General features: G+C 42.8%; 2 protein-coding genes, 2 non-coding genes and 2 pseudogenes across 4 annotated transcripts in view; 3 read left to right on the forward strand and 3 right to left on the reverse strand.

The window, feature by feature from the left end:
* LOC146661782 (uncharacterized) overlaps nt 1-14,042 on the forward strand; it is a 517,204-nt gene extending 503,162 nt beyond the window's left edge. The window contains exons 4-5 of the mRNA XM_085418261.1: nt 12,417-13,013; nt 13,365-14,042. Of these exons, the coding sequence (XP_085274387.1) occupies nt 12,417-13,013; nt 13,365-14,042 (1,275 nt within the window). The remainder of the gene's footprint in view (nt 1-12,416; nt 13,014-13,364) is intronic.
* LOC146661809 (uncharacterized) overlaps nt 1-19,775 on the reverse strand; it is a 57,057-nt pseudogene that overhangs the window by 8,338 nt on the left and 28,944 nt on the right.
* On the reverse strand, nt 50-992 carry LOC146661810 (transcription factor 7-like). Its single transcript, XM_085418311.1, has 3 exons — nt 864-992; nt 621-728; nt 50-483 (listed from the first exon to the last, which is right to left on the reverse strand). Exons 1-3 carry the CDS (start codon nt 951-953, stop codon nt 349-351), a joined length of 333 nt encoding a protein of 110 aa, XP_085274437.1. The 5' UTR covers nt 954-992; the 3' UTR covers nt 50-348.
* trnag-ucc (transfer RNA glycine (anticodon UCC)) lies at nt 1,984-2,055 on the forward strand. The gene has a single exon. It is a non-coding gene; the product is annotated as a tRNA-Gly (tRNA).
* trnas-cga (transfer RNA serine (anticodon CGA)) lies at nt 2,631-2,712 on the forward strand. The gene has a single exon. It is a non-coding gene; the product is annotated as a tRNA-Ser (tRNA).
* On the reverse strand, nt 15,749-19,012 carry LOC146661813 (kinesin-like protein KIF1B; annotated as a pseudogene).

The following is a 19,775-nucleotide window of genomic DNA, read 5'->3' on the forward strand; positions in this document are numbered from 1 at the left end:
ATAACAGGAGTAACAGTTTAATTCAATTGAAATCGGTCCAATCGTCTATAATGAAATTATTGTTTTTCATTAGTTGGCAAAAGATGGGGGTTGTTGACGGCAATTCAGTGAATGCAACAGGGGAGGACGCCAGTTTGGATGGAGGGGAATCAGCAGGACAGATGAGATTTTGTTTAGGAGTCGAGTAGTTGTGTGAATGAGGAGAGGAGAGCACATTAGACTGCTGAGAGACGGGGAGGTAGTCAAGCACTGACCACATGTCTTCTTGGATTTCAGCAAAACAGATGGGCTCATCTCGGTCTTGAAATAATTCAACTCGGGGTTGAACTGATGCAGTTTGAGAGGCATCTACAGGAGAGGCAGGGGTGGGTGAGGGCTGCTGAGACTGCGCAGTGATGGGGAGGGGGTCGAGCTCTTCCAGCACTGACAGCAGTTCTTCCTCACTGTCTGCGACAAAGGCTTCCTCTGTCTGGAACTGAAGGGCTGCAACAGGGGAGTCCAATGAGGAAAACAAACACAGAGTTTTCATTAGCTGATACAAACTCTGTGCAGTGACTGTTTCATCATTCAGTGCAGTGATGCACACATGTAGGAACTGCATGTTGGCACTTTGGACATACATAGTTTTCTTTGGTCGACCAGGCTGGATGCTCTTTGGCATGATTCTGTCTTTCTGTTTCAGCCTGCTTGAAATATCTGGCTTTCTGGTCGTTTGAAAGCGACTTCCACTGTGGACAGAAGATCATAAGAACACACTGTGAGCACTGCTACTACACATAACTACAGGACAGCTGGGACACATGCAAAAACATGAGCAGACAACATTAACAGATGCATAAATGTATGCAGAGTTACACACTTACTCTCTGTCCCACCACTGCATTTACGGCTGCACTTCCAGGGATGTTGAGTTCAGCAATGACCTTTGGCCTCTGCTCTTTGAGATAGAGCATGAAGGCATTTGGCGGCTTCTTGACGTATGGCCCATCTTCATCCTGAATGTGTTCACTGACAGGTGTTGCCAGCTGTGGTGGCTCGTCTCCCGCTCAAAGAGGACAAAATAGAGAACAATACAGTGTTCAGCTGCCTGGCTGTGCTTTACACACAGCCCTGCTCTGGTACACACACTATGCCGGCCTTTGTACACTCTCTCCATCTAATGATAGAGAGGAAGGATACATTCACTACTTCTAGCCTCCACTATTCAAATTGAGTATTTTCACAGTGTCCTAAAAGCTTCCCGAAAAGCCTTTACACTATTTTCCAAAACGCTGCATCCAGAGCACAGTCAGGGACTGGAAGGAGAGAGTATATTTCCCCCATATGGACTTCTCTCTTCATTGGCTCCCAATTAAATCCCAAATAAAAATCCAAATACTTGCCCTCACACACACAAGGTCTTGAATAATCACCCCCAATTTTGTCTACAAGATCTCACAGTGCCATATCATCCCAACAGAGTGCTTTGCTCTCAGACTGCTGTCTTCCGAGGGGATTTAAAAGTACAATGGAAGGCAGAGCCATCACTTTTCAGGCCCCTCTCTGTGGAACCAGCTCCCACTTTGTATTCGGGACACAGACACTTGCTCTCATTTTTTAATTAAGCGTGAAACCTTTTTGCCAAAGTCCAATAACTTGAGAGAGGAGCCAAAGACGTCCTCGTCCCAGATTCGTCCCAAGACAGATTCACACCTATTCGCACCTTGTCTGCTGTGACCTGAAGAACTCGCGTGACCATTGCGACTCTCAAGGTGCTAAAAATCACACAAGAGTTTAAATGCGTGAGAGGCCACACTTGAGTAGCAAAGAAGCTTTGCTGATGAGATTAAATGTGCAGTTGCATGAAAGCACTAGTCTTTTTAGTGATCTACCTTTTGACCAGTTTAGAACCTGACAAGCGAGTAATCACAATGCCCACCTTGTTAATTGTCCTGAAAGCTTCATAAGCCGGACAATGAATCAGTGATGTTGCAGTTTTTCACAGCGATGGTGGTATAGTGGCGAGCATAGCTGCCTTCCAAGCAGTTGACCCGGGTTCGATTCCCGGCCATCGCAGTTGCTTCTCGCAGTGCTGTTCAAGCATGTGGGCTGCGTACTGTTTTACACTAAAAACGTTCTCCGCTCTTTCTGCAAAGGCTTACAATGTCAGGCCAGGTGCATTCTTCATCGGCCTCACTGCTACCGTTTGCTGTGGAAAGACACTGTTCACACAGGCTTTGAGTTCTCATCACTTCATACATATACCTTCTTACATGACACTGTGATTGGACACGCTACTTCTTCATAAAGACACCCAGTCCCACTTTAAATATTGTGCTGAATGTTTGGAATGAAGATAACATTTTACTAACCATGTACTGATCAGCTCTTTGCGGTGGCAAAATCATCAGCTGTGTGTGTTACTGTTCATGCAAACAAGCAAGCTAATGTCAGCCAGCTAGCTTCAACCGCAGCTGTGCTGCACCGATCTCACGGAACTGCAAAACCACAAGCTTTCTCACCAAAGTCATGCAGCTACCGCATTTACAATCCAGCGTGGCCGTTGTTGTGCACATCCTACTTGAAAGACGTGTGGCGTAGGACTTGGAAGACATATGTCTTTCAAGTATGTAGCTCCAAAACCAAATGTGGTTGTTGTGGCCGAGCGGTCAAGGCGATGGACTCGAAATCCATTGGGGTCTCCCCGCACAGGTTCGAATCCTGTCGACAACGGTCAGCTGTTTTGCGGCAGTCCAGACGTTGATTTGAGAAGAAGCCACGGCATGGAGATCACCTGAGAAGGTGCCAGGAGAAAGAGCCAGGCCTTTGCTTGTGAAAATAGAGCACGCAGAAGCAATGGACCCAGCTATGTCCTGACAAAATTAGGCACATATTCAGTAAACATGGCATCCTTCAATTGCTCTCTTAGCCACCCCAGACGTGTAGTCATCCAGGATCCTGTCTGAGTACCGCCAATGACTGATGCGTCTGACAAATGCTGATTGCTTTGCAAGAGGATCGGGATTGGAGGGACAGCGGATTTCACCGGGAATGGGACAACAGCAGAAATAGCTTCAAACATCAAACATTACTGCATGAAAAGCACAAAGAGTGGACACATTTCATTGTTTGGAACACTGCTTTTCACTACAGCTCTTTGCATGTAAAAACTTTGCTCTTCTCCACAGCTGGCTGACAGACACGCAAAAGTGCAAGCAAGAATGGCCACAGACCCACTATGCCGGCCTTTGTACACTCTCTCCATCTAATGATAGAGAGGAAGGATACATTCACTACTTCTAGCCTCCACTATTCAAATTCAGTATTTTCACAGCGTCCTAAAAGCTTCCTGAAAAGCCTTTACACTATTTTCCAAAACGCTGCTGTGCTGCCCCTTTAATCCTCCTCAGTTCCCTCAGTTTGAGATCCTTCCTGGGCTTGGTGTCATGGTACTCCAAGTTTTGCCAAACTTTGCAACTGTTGTAGCCCCTATGTGTGGCTGTGCTAACGACAAGAACACTTTCACATGGACTTCAGGTGCACAAGCGAGCTTTGAAGAAGTAAAAAAACTCCTGGTGAATAGTCCTGCACTGGCACTGTTTGACCCTGCCTTGCGTGTTGTGATCTCTACTGATGCAAGTGACTATGGGCTTGGTGCTGTATTTGCTCAAGTGCAACCTGATGGCACAGAAAAACCTGTGGCGTTTGCTACCTGCACACTGCCTGCAACAGATCAAAAGTACTCAACTGTTGAAAAAGAAGCTTATGCTTGTGTGTGGGCTGCAGAGAAATGGAGAACGTATTTGTGGGGCCGACGTTTCACTCTGCGGACAGACCACCAAGCTCTGACAACGCTGCTGAGCACCAAAGGGTTTAATAGGGTTGGCATGCGCATCGCCCGCTGGTCTGCCCGCCTCCTGTGTTTTGACTATGATGTTATTTGCCGCCCAGGTTCTCAGAACTATACAGCTGACTGTCTCTCTCGCCTGCCCCTGCCTGTTTCTTCCCATTCCACATCAGATTCAGATCATGAAATGGTAGCCCAAGTTTCTGCTGCCATGTCCTCACTTCCAGTTGCGGGCTTTGACTCTGCCTGTTCAACTTGCCCTGAACTGGTTGCTTTGCGTTCACAAATACAAAGTGGCTGGCCTGCCTCAATCAAAGCACTTGATGTCACGCTTGCACCTTACTACAAAATCCGTAATGAACTCTCAACCCTAAGTGATTATGTTCTCAGAGGCTCAAGGCTCATTGCACCACTTTCAGTGAGACCTAAACTGATTGCACTGGCACATGAAAGTCACCATTGTGCGCACAAAACAAAGATTAAGAGATCTCTACTGGTGGCCAAAAATGGACTCACAAGTTCAGTCTGCCATAACCTCATGCCTCCTTTGCCAGTCCAATGACAAAACTGCACATACTAATCCTGCTCCTCTCCAACCCGTCCCACTGCCTGATGGACCGTGGAAAAAACTTGGTCTTGACATTGTTGGGCCTTTTGATACTGCAATACCTGCTTGTAGATACGTCATAACATTGACTGACTACTACTCCAAATGGCCTGAGCTTGCCTTTTCACCTTATGCTACTACTGATGATGTCATTCAGTTCCTCTCATCTGTCTTTAGTCGTCATGGCAACCCAGAGAACATCATAACTGACAATGGTGCACAGTTCACCTCTGTAATGTTCACCTCATTCCTCCAGAATAGAGGCATCTCCCACAGCAGAACATCTGTCTACTACCCAGCTGCAAACGGAGCAATCGAACGGTTTCATCGTGCCCTCCGCACCTGTATCCAGACATCAATCCAGCAGTCGAAACCATGGAAGGCGACTGTGCTGGATTGGCTTCAAGTTTACTGTGCAACACCGCATGCAACTACTTCCCTCTACTTCCCTCTCCCTAAGAACTCCTGTGTGGCAGGAAGATGCGTACTATACTGGATGTACTCCCTTTGCCTCCTGCTGTGTCTCCACTGGATACGTTGCACGTCACTCAGTTCAGAAATATCAGTTGAAAATGCAACGTTACACTGATGGTAGGCATCACGCACGGAAACCTTCTTTTCTACCAGGAGAGAGTGTGAGGATAAGGAAACCCCACCATGTTCCCAAAGGACATCCCAGATTTACCCCTCCTGTAACAGTAACAAAAGCCAAAGGCTTGAATGCCTTCTTGCTGAGTGATGGAAAGAGTTGGAATGCCACTCATCTAGCACGCTGTCGCCCAGTGACTGAAAAGAACGCTGACACTGCTAGGCTGCACCACACTCAGACTGGCTCACCTACTGCCAGAAGACTGCCACGCGTCAAGTACAAGCCTCGCTGGCACAAAGACTATATTGTAGCATAATAGGTTGCTTCCTCTCTGTGCAGGGGGATGACTGAAGGGATCACCTTGCTAATCCTTGCTGTCCAAACTGGCCTCATTGAGCTGCAGGTCATCCACAGAGCCTTCCTCCTCTCTATCATCCTCTTTATTGTTGTTGCTTCCATCCTGCAGTCCATGCTGGAGATAGCTGAGTCCTAGCCCTGGGAGCATCTAGAGGCAATTAAGATAATATACCAAAGACTTTTTTCATGTGTTTATTTTTAAGAAAACTCTGTGTCCCACTGTTTGTTTTATTTTTTACTGATCATAAACAACCAGAGGTGTGGACTCGAGTCACATGACTTGGACTCGAGTCAGACTCGAGTCATTAATTTTATGACTTTAGACTTGACTTGAAAAAATGTTCTAAGACTTGTGACTTGACTTGGACTTTTACACCAATGACCTGGGACTTGAATTGGACTTGAACCGGTTTACTTGAAAAGACTTGATATTTCACCCCAAATATAAAATTTAACATGCATATTATATAGAGATTGAAAATGTGACGTCATTCAGGGGTAAAACCGCAAAGGATTCTGGGAACTCGTGGCAAGAGGTACGAGCGCACGCAGGCTTTCAATTGAAATCACAGCGATAAAAAAGAAACACAAAAATGGCAAGAAGCTGTTGTATTATTAACTGCAATAGCCGGTCGCATGACAGCCACGGGAAGCCGACGGGTAAAGAGATCGATTGTTATCGGATTACGTTGTTGAAGAGAAATTGTTCGAGCCATGTTTCCGAAGTAACAAAGAGGCGACGGGTGGCCTGGATTGCAGCCATTCAAAGACCAAATATAACGTCCCAGAACCCTCCAGCTCACAGGTTAGTCTGCTCCAAGCATTTACACAAAGGTCAGTCTGCTGTTGTAGTTAATGCGTCATTTTCATAACATAATTGGTGATATAGGTTACAAGCAAGTCTGGCGCTGAACAGAAATTGTCGCTCCTTTGTTTGTTGTGCATAAATAGTGAATTGTCCTGACACAATATTGCGTTTCGCTTCTGTTATTTTGGTACATTGACAAAAACATATACTTTTATTCACAGGATAAAACAGTTTTTTGTATCACCAATTGCCCAGTACGATTACAGCATACAGTATTGTTGTCACTGCTACATTTCTGTAACGCGTACCAGAAATTATTTCCACTGCTAATTAATTACCGTTGAGCTCAAAGGTCCTATTAATAAACGGTTAACGATTGTGTATTTATGAAGACGATTTGTGAGACTGGTAAACTTATGATACGTACGATGGTCTTTCGTTCTACACGGTGCATTTCAAGGTCCTGCACCCATCCGTCGGTAAACTGTACCTGGGCTTGTTGCAGTGACCTGAAGTTACTATCGTGCCAAACTAGGTATCCCCGACAGAATTTGTTTCCCCTGCGTCGGGAGCACACGCTGGACTGTCCAAATCACGGACAAACAGTATCCCACATTGTTGATTTTTAGTTTACAAACACTTCTTATAATGACTGACTACTCCTGACATTTTTGAGATCTTAGCTCTTTATACAACGAAGTTATAGTGGGATACAAATAATATCAGGCTGGTCCTGCCACAATTTGTTCCCCCTGTGTAAATCACGGACAAACAGTATCCCACATTGCTGATTTTTCGTTCACAAACACTTCTTATTATGACGCATTTCTCCTGAAACTTTGGAGGATTTAGCTCTTTATATAATAAAGTTACAGGAGAATAAAAATAGTTATTAGCCAAAATGTTTATGGTTTATTAAAATAATCCCATCTGATACCCCGTGAGCAATAAATATATAATTTTCTGTTGTAACCCTCAAACTGAATGGTAATGTAACGATACTAATTTTTCACAAAATGAAAACATCAGTACTTCCTGCATGCTCCCAGCACAGGGGAAACAAATTCTGTCGGGGATACCTACTTTGGCACGACACCGGTCCTACAACCGCATCCAAGAATAACATGCAGCTTATCTCAGAACTGTCGGTGAAAATTATCCTTGGAGCTAGGTTTAATTGAGCTGCATTTTAAAGAGGTGCAATTTCACAATTTGTGTATATTTTCTACGTTCACTATTTTGTCATGTGTTGAGAAAAACACAGATTTAAAAATTACATGGTCTAATATTTACATTTAGCATAACTGCAACATTATTTTTTCGTTTTTTTCTTTTTAAAGACTCGAAAGGACTTGAAATTCAAAATTTCAGACTTGTGACTTTACTCGGACTTTTACACCAGTGACTTGAGACTCGACTCTGACTTGCCTGACATTACTTGAGACTTGACTTGAGACTTGAGGATAAAGACTTGAGACTTACTTGAGACTTGCAAAACAATGACTTGGTCCCACCTCTGGCTTTATCAAGTTTTATTTTCAGCGCTGTGTATTTTTCCTGCACGTCTTCAAGCTTGCAGTCCGTTTGTTTCTGTTTAATTTCTTGTTGCTTTTGTTCTTGAAGCAACTCTTTATTTTTGTTCAGTGTTTTATCAAGCTTTACCTGAAGCGCTTTGTATTTTTCCTCCATGCCTTGGAGTTTGCACTGCTTCATGTCCTGTTGTTGTTTTTCTTGGAGGAGTTCTTAATTTTTTTTGCAGAGCTTCATTAAGCTTGATTTGCAAGCCTTTGTTGTGTTTCTCCATGTCCTGGAGCTTGAAATCCATTTCCTTCTGTTTTATCTCCTGTAGCCTTTTTTCTTGAAGAAACTCTTCATTTGTGTGCGGTCTTTCATCAAGCTTTACTTGCAGCTCCTGATTCTTTTTGTCCTTCAGCACTAGTTTTTCTAGTGCTTTATCAAGCTTTGCTTGGAGCTCAAAGTTTCTTCCCTGCATGTCTAGGAGTTCCATTTCTTTCAACTTTTGAATATCTTCCTTTTCTAGAAGCTGGTTGAATGATTTGTCTACTTGATCAGGAAGTTGAATTTTGTCTTCCTGATCACAAAGAGGAGAGTTGGGCTTTACTGTTTTTTTCTGTTTTCTCTGAGACATGTTTGAATCTGTAAACTGTCACTCTGTTTATATCTGAATTAACTAATTTCAAGAAACTGTTGCAATTACCTGGACTGCCTCAGCCCAGGTGATGTAACATTAGCAGACAGAGGGTTTGATGTTGCAGAATCTTTGGAGCTGTACCATGCTGAACTGAAGAGCCCAGCTTTCACCAAAAGGAAGAACTAACTGGGCCCTAGATTGCCCAATCAAACCTCTTAATGCCACCTGCCCTCTCCTACATTAACTGTGGGCTCACCTTGTAGAACAGAGTTGAGTGTGGAAGAAATGGCAAAAATATGGAGCTGAAAAGCTGAGAGAGAAAAAGAAATGATAAATAAATCAATGTGTCAAATTAACTGACATGTTAGCTGGTAGAGTGCCCACTGCATTATATATATATCATCTCTTTTTTATAATAAATAATCAAAAACTTTATTTAAACTAAGATTTTAAAAAATATGTGCCGTGATTGATGTGCTCTCAGACATGTGCTTCAATCCACACACAAATACAAAACAATCTGACCACACGTACAACTGTTTCACAAACTCTATAAAGCATTCACACTCCAATGGATGCATCAGAAAGCAGCTTGGGATTACAATCTTGTCCAAGGATATTTCGCCTGCAGACTGGAGCAGCCAGGGATCAAACCAGAAAACTTTCTGATCAAAAGCTGACTTGTGCTAAATGCTGAACGGCAGCCAACCCATTTTAGCCATTTAATGAATGTGCCATTTAATCTTGGCTGCAGCCAAGATTAAATGGCACATTCATTAATTACAGAGTTACGGATTGTTACATGGAACTCAAAAGAAATAATGAACCCATCTCGTGTCCTGTGTCTTCTATAGCTGTCTGTACTTTTACTTCCAAAGTTCATCAGCAAACATGTTTGCAGGCCTCTAATTATCAGGCTGTACTCAAGCGCTTGAATTCAACCTAAAAGCTGTGCTGTCATACAGAACCAAGTACCCTCCGCGGAAACTATAGCTAATGTCACAACTGGATCTGATGAGACAGCTATGATTTCTGGACTCGAAGTAAATAATCCTGAATCAATTTATACAACATCAGTTTGTTTGTTTTGCTTTCATAACAAATAGTTTGAGCCATATACAAATACAGAAGTGACAAAAGGAAACATATTTACAATCCAAAGTCAGACTAACAGTTTTCAGTAGCACAGTCTTTTATTTACAGTCTGCTTCTCCTGGTGGTAAACCTCTATCACATGTTTGGATTAAAAATTAGGCCTATATAGCTGCTGGTTCCAGCTTAAGCAATATGTTAAAAATACTAAATTCTTCATTGATTTGAGCTGTGGGGTTTGCTATACACTGGCAGAAAATTGTAGAGTAAATGGTAAAAACGAACAAACCAAATAACAAGATCCTTGAATTCCATCTTTTTTATTAACAGAAACTCCAACAAATTTGTGGCCAATTGATGATGTTTGGGACATGAAAAGTCCAGTCCAGCAGGTGGCGGTAATGCGCCTTAAAGCTTTAACCGCCAAAAAATACAAGAGCAGAAGAAGAAGAAGCCGAGTTCCCGCTTTATGGCGTTTTTCTCTCCGATTATAGTCAAGACTGATTTAAAGGTAAGCACCGAGCTAATATTAATCCGAGTCTAGTTAATCTTGAGTTTAGCTCCTGAATGAGGCTTTCTGTTGCTCTCCTCGGTGTCTCTTCTCAAGTTTTTGTGAACAAGTTGGAAAAAAAAATCTGACTAAATTGACTCAAGCTGCTTTAAACTAATTCACAGAAAGATATCAGCAAAAGGTTGTGAAACACAGAGAAGAAAATAATTTTATTAGAAGAAAGCTTTTAAATGAGCTCATTGTAATCAGAGTTTGTGTTGTTTTATTAGTCTGTTATTAAGGCTACTTAGCATCTCTGTGGCACCTGCACAGCTTATGAATGCAGCTTGCTAACTAAGCTAGCTAGCGCCACCCTTCTTCCATATAAGGTCACTTCCGGCTCCAAAAGACCCAACATGTTGGCGGTAAAAGTGCTATAATGAAATACATTTATGAGAAATGTAAAAATAAATGTGTTCCAGGCTAAAACACAGCTGCCTTTATCAGCGCAAAGTTGTGATGAGGCTTACTCAGATGATGGCTCAGATTTCTACACCCACTCGGATATACAGATGAAATCAAGACAAGTACATCAATACAAAAATTCACAGGATTGTTCAAAAATAATAAATTGCATGAATATAGGAAATCTTCCTCTCAGTGACTGAGTTGTCTCATTGTGTCCTCATTTTTTATAAATCAAGGCCTGAGTAACCCAACCTTAAGTGTTCATTAAGGTTTTTGTCACATAGATAGAAAATAAACTCAGAGATTAAGCGGCTGTTATAAACAGAGTGATTAGTTGTTCTGGTTTACGTGCTGAAAATGGTTTTATTTGTGTATGTTCAATGTGTTAGACTTGTACATAGTTAAATATATGATCAAATAATGTTGAATCCTGGATATGGATTTGTAAGCAATGAAATTTGAAATAAGGGGGTAGGAACAAGAAAACTTCATCCTACTCCTTTTCGAGCACACACATTCTGTAGACATAGATATTTGCATGAAAACTTGATGATTTTTAAGTTTTGTTATTTTTATTTTTTTCTGTTGTTATTTCAATTATATTTGCATGTTTGAAATAAATTTTATCTATCTATCTATCTATCTATCTATCTATCTATCTATCTATCTATCTATCTATCTATCTATCTATCTATCATTTCTCACGGCACACGTATATTGTCGGGTTTTTTCTTGGCCAGGGCATATTTTAAAGAGGAATTGCTCTCCTGGTACTGGTGTGCCATACTGCTGAATTTGGTATCGGTGCTCAAACCTTTTGTGTTTGTTTCAAACAAGTTGTCCACCCAGGGAAGCTAAAATGTGTTCTGTGTGTTCTCAGATGAACATATGAGACACTTTGACTCTTCAGTGCAGTGTGGAGCTTAACAAAGTTCTGTTTTGTGTCCCAGCTGATCAGGAGGAGGAGAAGAGTCTGACGGAGCAGCAGAGGAAATTTCAGCTACTTGGACTCAGTTCAGCCACTGCAGAGAAAACAATGAGCTCAAAACAGAAGGTGACAGATACTAGTGTTAAGAAATACTCCATTAAAAGCTGAAGTACTGATATGTATATTTTATGCTAAACTAAATGAACCTTGTGCAATAATAATGTAATGTAGAAATAATGTATACAATGTATACAATGCCTACATCTTAGACGGTGACGTTGCCTCTAAACATCAAAATGAGCAGGAAGATGTTAAAGTGGGATTCAGCAGGATTCAACCCTAAAATCAGCTGTAGTGGCTCAGTGTGGGGAAAAGGGTCACAGCTCACAATCATTTCTATTGAGAGCTCCAGTAGATTTTTTTTAATGTGCAGGCTGTGATCAGCTGACCTGCTGCTCTCTGTGAATTCATCCAGATGTCAGCAGATGTTTCACGAGTTGTCCTGGCTGATTTCCTTTCTCTACACTGACAGTACACTGTCTTTATATTAGACACTAAACTGTTGGTATGTGGGTGGAGCTCAGTGAATGAATGTCAGCATCATGAGCTTAAGTTTAAGTTAATCTCTGCTACACTTGATGTAATCTAACTCTGACATGAGCACCACAGTCACTGTGCACCAGTCACACACTGTTCTTTACTTAAATCCATCACATTACAGTAAACTTGCCTGCTTATCCTGCACTAACCTGCAGAGGATTTTACTGCAGTCTTTAAATCACATTGTGAGACAAACTGCACACAAACAGTTTGTGTGTTTACTGATGTTTGTTGGGCTGATAGAATCGCTGCATTTGAAATTACCTGCCACATAAAAAATATTACTCCATTTATTCTCGCTCGTCTTCTGTATTGCTAACTAGATGTTGAAATACCGCGACCGCAACTTATCAGCACCTGCAGTCGTTCAGGTTCTGGTGGTGTTTGGTGCCACACTCCACCTTCAGGTTTAAAACTAGTGTTAATGGAGGGAGTTTGAAGCTTCAGTTTGTTTAATGACTGCATTTCACTCACTGCCTCTGTATCTCTGTCACTGCAGGACCAACATGGACCGAGAAGTCAGCGCTCTCAGGAGGCCGACAAACCTCACAGAAGAAAGAGAGAGAAAAAAAACACCTGTGACGAGTGTGGGAAGGATTTTACCTGGAAGTCTAAACTAAAACAACATCAGCTCATCCACACTGGAGAGAGACCGTTCAGCTGTGACTTGTGTGGAAGGTCGTTTTCCTGGAAGAATGCCCTAAAAACACACCAAGTCGTCCACAGTGGAGTTAAAGCTTACAGCTGTGATCAGTGTGGCAGAGCTTTTACTCGAAGTAGCCACTTGCAGAGACATCTAGTTACCCACTCTGGAGTTAAGGCATACAGCTGTGACATCTGTGGAAAAACTTTCAGCCAGCTAGGGTACCGAAATATACACCTACGCATTCACTCTGGAGAAGATGTGTACTGGTGTGATCAGTGTGGTAAATACTTTACAACAGACGCACAGTTACAACACCACATGTTTACCCACACTGAGGAGAGACCTTATCAATGTGACCTGTGTGAGAAGACTTTTAAAACTCCACAGTACCTGAGACAACACCAACAGATCCACACCAGAAAGAGACTCTACAAGTGCAGTTACTGTGAGGTTTGTATTTTTATTTTATTCTTGTAAGTTCAGTCTGACTGTTTGGAACAAGTCTGCTCATTAAATTGTGTTAGCATGTTAGCACTTCTACTGCACCGAAGAGTAGCTCTGAGCCATTATTCAGGTTTTCATTTCATTTAAGTGTAAGTCAGATGTTACTGTAATATTAAATAAGTATTGCTGTAGTATTATGGTGGTAGTATTGTAGTTATTGTAGCCCAGTAAACTGAGTGTGTTAATCGAAACAGTAAAATGTAATTGGACGTCTGCAGAGATGCTCTTTATTTCAGGCGACTTTCAGGATAAAAGTGTTGAAGGACTGACTTACACTGTCTTTGTGTCTTTGTTTAGAAGCAGAGCGACACAGATGGATCCACTTCTCAACCCTGTCATCGCTGTGGTGGTGGGAAAGACTTTCGTTGTGACATCTGTGGAAAAACTTTCAGTCTGCAAGCCGGCCTAAAAATACATCAACGTAAACACACTGGAGACAAACTGAAATACTGCAAAGAATGTGGGAGAAGCTTCCCCACATCAGCTGAGTTAAAACAACATGAACTCTTTCACAGTGGGGTCAAGAAGCACCTCTGTGATCAGTGTGGGTCATCCTTCACCACTGCAGGTCAGCTTAAAACACACAAACGAGTCCACACAGGAGCGAAACCATACAAGTGCAGACACTGTGACAAAAGCTTCTCACAGTCAGGTAATCGTAACAAGCATGAACGTACACACATGGAAGGAAACTACAGCTGTGAGCAGTGTGACAAGAGCTTCAGTAATCTCAGTTCATACTCTGCACACAAACGATCCCACGTTACTACTAAACTGTTTCACTGTTACCACTGTGCCAAAACATTCACTTCATCATCTGCTCTGTGCAAACATCAGCGCGATCACGCAGGGCTGAAATCGTTCCCATCACAGGATCAGAGTGAATCTGAAGAGAGGGAAACATCCTCTGGTTTCAGAGTCCAACTTAAAACCCTGGAGATCAGGCTCCACAGAGCTCAGGTCGGCTCTCCTTAAGTTTAAGTTAAAGTTCAAATGAGGCTGTGAATCAAACTTCCTGTAGTTCCATTTTAATCTTTATAAATTGTTCTTCTGTTTGTGTTCAGTCGTTACCTTTTTTTTCAGTGGTTGGATTAAAAATCAGTTTTCTGTTGTTTAAGTTTTTATTGAATGTATTTTGTTAAATAAAGTTAAAATATTGTTAAATAAAGAATTGTTTGAACGACAAAGATTTTGAGCCATGATGTCATTTCCTGTATTTCAGAGTAAAGACTGAAGTGACAAATGGAAACATGTTTACAGTCATGGAATAAACACTGATGGGTCATCTGTAGGAAGTTCTATTGCTGACCTGACAGACTCGACCTTGTTTACAAAGAAAGAAAGGAACTGATGACATGTGTCAGCAGAGGCTTTCAGGGTTGTTTAGAGTAGAGCTGATAGTCTTAAAGAGAACACGGGGATTATGACAATTTAACACAATGATCTGAGAAAAATATCTGTTTCTTTCATTTTTACTGTATTCTGATCAAATTTCCAACATTCTTTTAACATTTCAAAAGAAACCTGCAAATTGTCTTTCTTCCACTTTCACACTTGGCCCTAAAAACACCAACATCCGTGCATCACCCTTGTGTCAGTCTAATGAACCTAACATGTGAGTGATACATAACACACATTCACACTGGCTGCATATATCAGTCCGGGGGGGCAGAGCAGAACTCTGTATGAATCAGACGCGCTCACATATTCAGGCTTTCCAGAGGCGTTTACCATCAGAAGAAGCAGAACAATGAATCATCAGCACCCTGCAGAAGAACACAGCAAGCAACAACTCTAACAATAAAGACGTGCTGGAGCCAAAAGATGCAGATAGCGAGTTTTAAACGATAACGCACAGGATCAAAGGGGGAGAGGGTAAAAACCCACTGCCTCCTGAGATAAAGATCAGCAAGTCAAGCTGGCAGCAGACGACACAAAACGCTCTCTGGAGGAGGCGGCGACTGTGGAGCAGGCCAACGGAGAGGCGGATCGGCAGACAGGAAGCTCCCGGGGTCCCACAACAAGATGTTGCGCGTCAGACTGGAGCAGGATATCCCCATGTTGGTGACACTGCCCATCGAGGTACAGCCCAACTTGGCAAACCAACCCTTCCCTTTCTTGGACACCACACTGGCTGATCTGGGCATCCAAGACTGAGTCTCACTCCGTGTGGGGACGTTTTTTTGTTTTTGTTTGTTTTTTAAGAAGCAATCATGTGTATATATTCAGCTCAGAGCTGAAGGAGAGGGTGGTTTGGGTTGACACCAAGAAGACCCATCCTAGAGGTACGGCGGTGGGATCCAACTGCAGGGATGTGGTCAGATGGCAGTCTGTGGAAATCAGGTGACAGTGAGAGCAACTTGATTTTCCTATTTTGTCCTTCAGATACGAGTGAAAGCCCAGATGCCAGGAGACAAGCAGCTCCAGGAGGTCCTGTACAGCACCGAGGTCCACACTGACCGCTCCTTCTGCTGCACTGGAATGGATATCCTGCCCTGGAAACAGACGTGTGCAGGTCTAGAAGCAGTTTAAATCCCATACTTTTTTGATCTGTGAGGCTCTTAATGTCACGTCTGCAGCCATGAAAGTCAGCTCAGGGTTTCTTGATTCTGATTTTTCTTTGCTGTGTCACATTTAGCTCATATCTGCATTGCCATGCCCTGAAAACAAGCTGCCGAGCTTTAGTCAGGCTCAGGGACAACGGGAGATCTGAGGAGCAACACGATGAGAACAACTAAAACTGAACAAACTTAACATCTGATTACCTTTTTTATTTGTAAGAAAAAGTTTAACATGAACGCGCCAACTGTCCACAGCAAAGCTTATTATGACAAGACTGCTTTTATTCAGTGATGTCAAAGTGTCATCACTTCATACCTCTGAACTGACATTAGATGTATTGCATACCTTGTTAGAATTACACTGTTGAAGCATTTGTAAAAAGCTTCTGTCCTTGTTAATTTATGTTTTAGGATAAGTTTTTGGGCTGTGTAAGGTCACAGGTTGCATTTCTGAGCAGAGTAGTAAAGGTAAAGTAAGTGTTTTCAAAACTAGCCACTCAGCATGTGTACAAACAGTGAGAAATCTCTGAAGAAAACCGTTTGAAGGAGCAAGAGCACACGCGTTTCTCCACAGGTTAAAGCCCGCTTTAATAATCAATATGAATCAAAGACTTCTGTCAACACAAAATAAATGTAAGGAAACACATCCAGTTTCTATAACTGACGACAAGCTTGGACCACAGTGATCTAAACTCATCCTCTACATTGGAAATGTAAACAAATGTAAATGTGGTTTTTACTGTACCAGAGCAGGGCTGTGTGTGTAGAGCACAGCCAGGCAGCTGAACACTGTATTGTTCTCTTTTTGGTCCTCTTCGAGCGGGAGACGAGCCACCAAAGCTGGCAACACCAGTCAGTGAACACATTCAGTTTTCAGGCCCCTCTTCTGTGGAACCAGCTTCCAGTTTGGATTCAGAAGACAAGATTTCAAGATTAGGCTTAAAACTTTCCTCTTTGGTAAAGTATATATTTAGGGCTGGACCAGGTGACCCTGAATCCTCCCTTAGTTATGCTGCAATAGATGTAGCCTGCCGGGGATTCCCATGATGCATTGAGTTTTTCCTTTCCAGTCTCCTTTCTCACTCAGTATGAGTTAATAGACGTCTCTGCATTGAATCATATCTGTTATTAACCTCTGTCTCTCTTCCACAGCATGTCGTTTATCCTGTCTTCCTTCTCTCACCCCAACCGGTCGCAGCAGATGGCCCCGCCCCTCCCTGAGCCTGGTTCTGCTGGAGGTTTCTTCCTGTTAAAGGGGAGTTTTTCCTTCCCACTGTCGCCAAAGTGCTTGCTCATAGGGGGTCATATGATTGTTGGGTTTTTCTCTGTATCTATGAAGCGCCTTGAGGTGACTTTTGTTGTGATTTGGCGCTATATAAATAAAATTGAATTGAATTGAATTATCTGAGGAAGAAGCAGAGTTGGTTTGTTTCCAGCTGAAATCATCCAGGCTCAGGAATTTGAATCGATCCACATCATTTCCGCTTGAACTAGAGAACATGAGTGTCGACTTACATTTGGTCTGTGAGACACATGTCATAGTGACAGTATTTGGGTTAATATGGCATTACTCACCCTGGTCGCATTTCTTCAATATCAGGCACCAAGTTCAGGAACTCGTTCTTTGCAGCCCGCGCAAGGTAGGAGGTCTCCAGAGTGGGAACCATCGGGAAGTTTTCACAGTCTGAGCAGGAGGGACTGGAGGCACGTGAGCTGTTCTCAGGGGTCCTTTAACACAAATCACACCAAGTTAGAATCAAATAGATAACCTGTCAATAACCGTTTGCAGATCGAGGTCAATGTTCCTAAAAATATGTTTACTTCTGGCCCATGGAGCCACAGCGCGAGTCCGAGAGAGAGGGGGAGGTAGAGGAAGGGGTGAGGGTGGCACTGCTGAAGCTCGTCACGGATGGATCACGTCCGATCGGTGAGATGAGAGAAAGCTGAAGTGAAACAACAGCAGGATGAGGTAGACGTCAATATAGGAACTCCCTGATGTGACACAGAAAGGCTATTTTTTTATTTCTTTGTATTATTTCTCACCTTGCAGTCACTGATGCTGTTCACCAGCTGCTTGTATTCAGTATTGAAGGTGTGTGTCAGAAGGCGCAGGCACTACAACACAACAGGAACAAGACCGATCAGCTCCGAGCAGAGAAGGAAGAAGGCAGCAACAAGAACGCCCACTAAGCCCACGTTTTTCTCACCTTGGTGGCCAGCTCCTTCTCACGCTTTCAAAGGTGGTGCTGGAGATCTGCGAGGAGACGGAGGTGGACGTGGACAGAGTGCTGGAGCTCACGCTGGGGGACAGAGACTCACTCAGGGACTTGGTGGTGGGAGCTGTTCCCACGGGAGCCGCCTCTCCCAGAAGGTGACGGGTCTTTTCCACCTGGACGAAAGATGGGGGCGAATGTGAGGTGGGGAGAAGAGGGGAGGTTAGTCATGTAACGTCTGTACTCTAAGAAAAAACTTTTTAGAATAGCACTTTGGTCTTTGAGTTGAAAAGTCATTTTTCCCTCTACGATATTAAACAGATTTATTTCTTTATGAATCTTTTAAGGCCCCACCTCCTGCAGCTGCTCCATCTTCTCCAGCTCCCACTGGTGCTCTAGGATGAGGCTATCTCCTCTGGGCCTCCAGCCGGCCAGGTTCTCCTCTCCACGCACATAAGCCACTGATGTGTCCAGGACCTTCCTCCTCCTCCTCTGCATCCCTGCTCAGGACATGAGCCCTCATTAGGATGAAGCTCTCCACAGAATTATGATAAAACAGCTGCCGTTCTTTAAACATGTTTCATGGCCGCTCACCTGGGCTTCCAGTGTCAGACATCTTACACAAGCTCAGCTCGTAGATCCCAGTCACTCGGTTGCTATAATGAAGCAGAAGTTTTGAACAAGGAAACTTTGTAACAGGGCAGATATCTTTGATTGTGAAACAGAGATGGCCACAGTGCAGCAGCCCAGATTTACCAGTCAGCAGTTTTGGAGTATCCAGTCCCAAAGAGGTTCTTGAGAGAACGGGGTGGGGAAATCTTGGCGTCTCGGGAGTAAAAGACCGTGCAGATGTCTTTGGTGATAATGGCAGGCTGGATGCAATGGTCCAGCTGCAGAGAGGAGATAAAGGGTGTGTGTTAGACACGATGACATCAAGAGACTTAAAAACACGTACAAACAGGTACAACACGGCGGAGCAGCGGCTGACCTCCAGATACGCAGATAAGGTCATGTAGATCTTCTCTCCGTAGGGAGTGACGCGGTTGAGCAGGAGGGAACCTTTTAAGGGTGTTTTTATTTGTGCTCCCTGGCCTGGAAATAAACGGTTTCCGATCAGACCTGCTTCATCTTTGTGCCCTTGGTATCTGACTCGCTTGCTCCCCCATGCATTTTAAAAGAATCCTTCTCTTCAGCATGAAGTTCTGGCTCAGCTTTAGTGTCTGCGTTACATGTACACAAAGACAGAAACATTCAATGATAAAAACACACAGTGGAATAAAATTGTAAGACGTCATCAGTTGATGCAGTTTAAGGACACTTGTTGTTCTGTGCAGTCTCACCTGGAGCTCACGCTTCTAGTTCATGCCATCATCACCAAAGATTCTTCAATTAATAGTTTAAAGATGTCCATGAATGCACTGCTAACTGCTCTTCACCCTGATAAAAATCAACATGCATTTAGAATAAGAAACACTTTTACAAAACCAAAAGCTTCACTGTACTTAGTGATTTATACGTCTACAAAACAGGTTCAGTTTGTAACTGAGAGAGCGGCTCAGTGGTGCTGAATTATATTTCCAATAGAAACACAATTTCATATGTTGTAGTAACAACACACTGCCACAAGATGGCAGCCTAGGCCTACTTTAACATGCTGTTCCAGTACAAAAGAAAAAGTGACAGAGCCTTGAAAGAGTGACAGAGACACTTTTTATGAACTCATCTGTAATGTGTCACCTTTTCTGTAGGATGAAGAAGTGCTTCCCTTCTTTTAAAGTAAATACAGGCTTACAAAGATCCTCTAAACATGTTTCTGAAATAATCCTAAACACAATCATTAAATCAAAAATGCAAGAAACTATTTATTTAATCACTCTTCTTAACTTAATTCCTTAACTTAGTTAAAAAAAAAAAAAAATAGACAAGAACTTTTC

This window comes from Rhamphochromis longiceps, linkage group LG9 (assembly GCF_057381845.1).
Source record: "Rhamphochromis longiceps isolate RC_006_pf linkage group LG9, R_longiceps_female_GT1.1, whole genome shotgun sequence".
Taxonomy (NCBI): Eukaryota; Metazoa; Chordata; class Actinopteri; order Cichliformes; family Cichlidae; genus Rhamphochromis; species Rhamphochromis longiceps.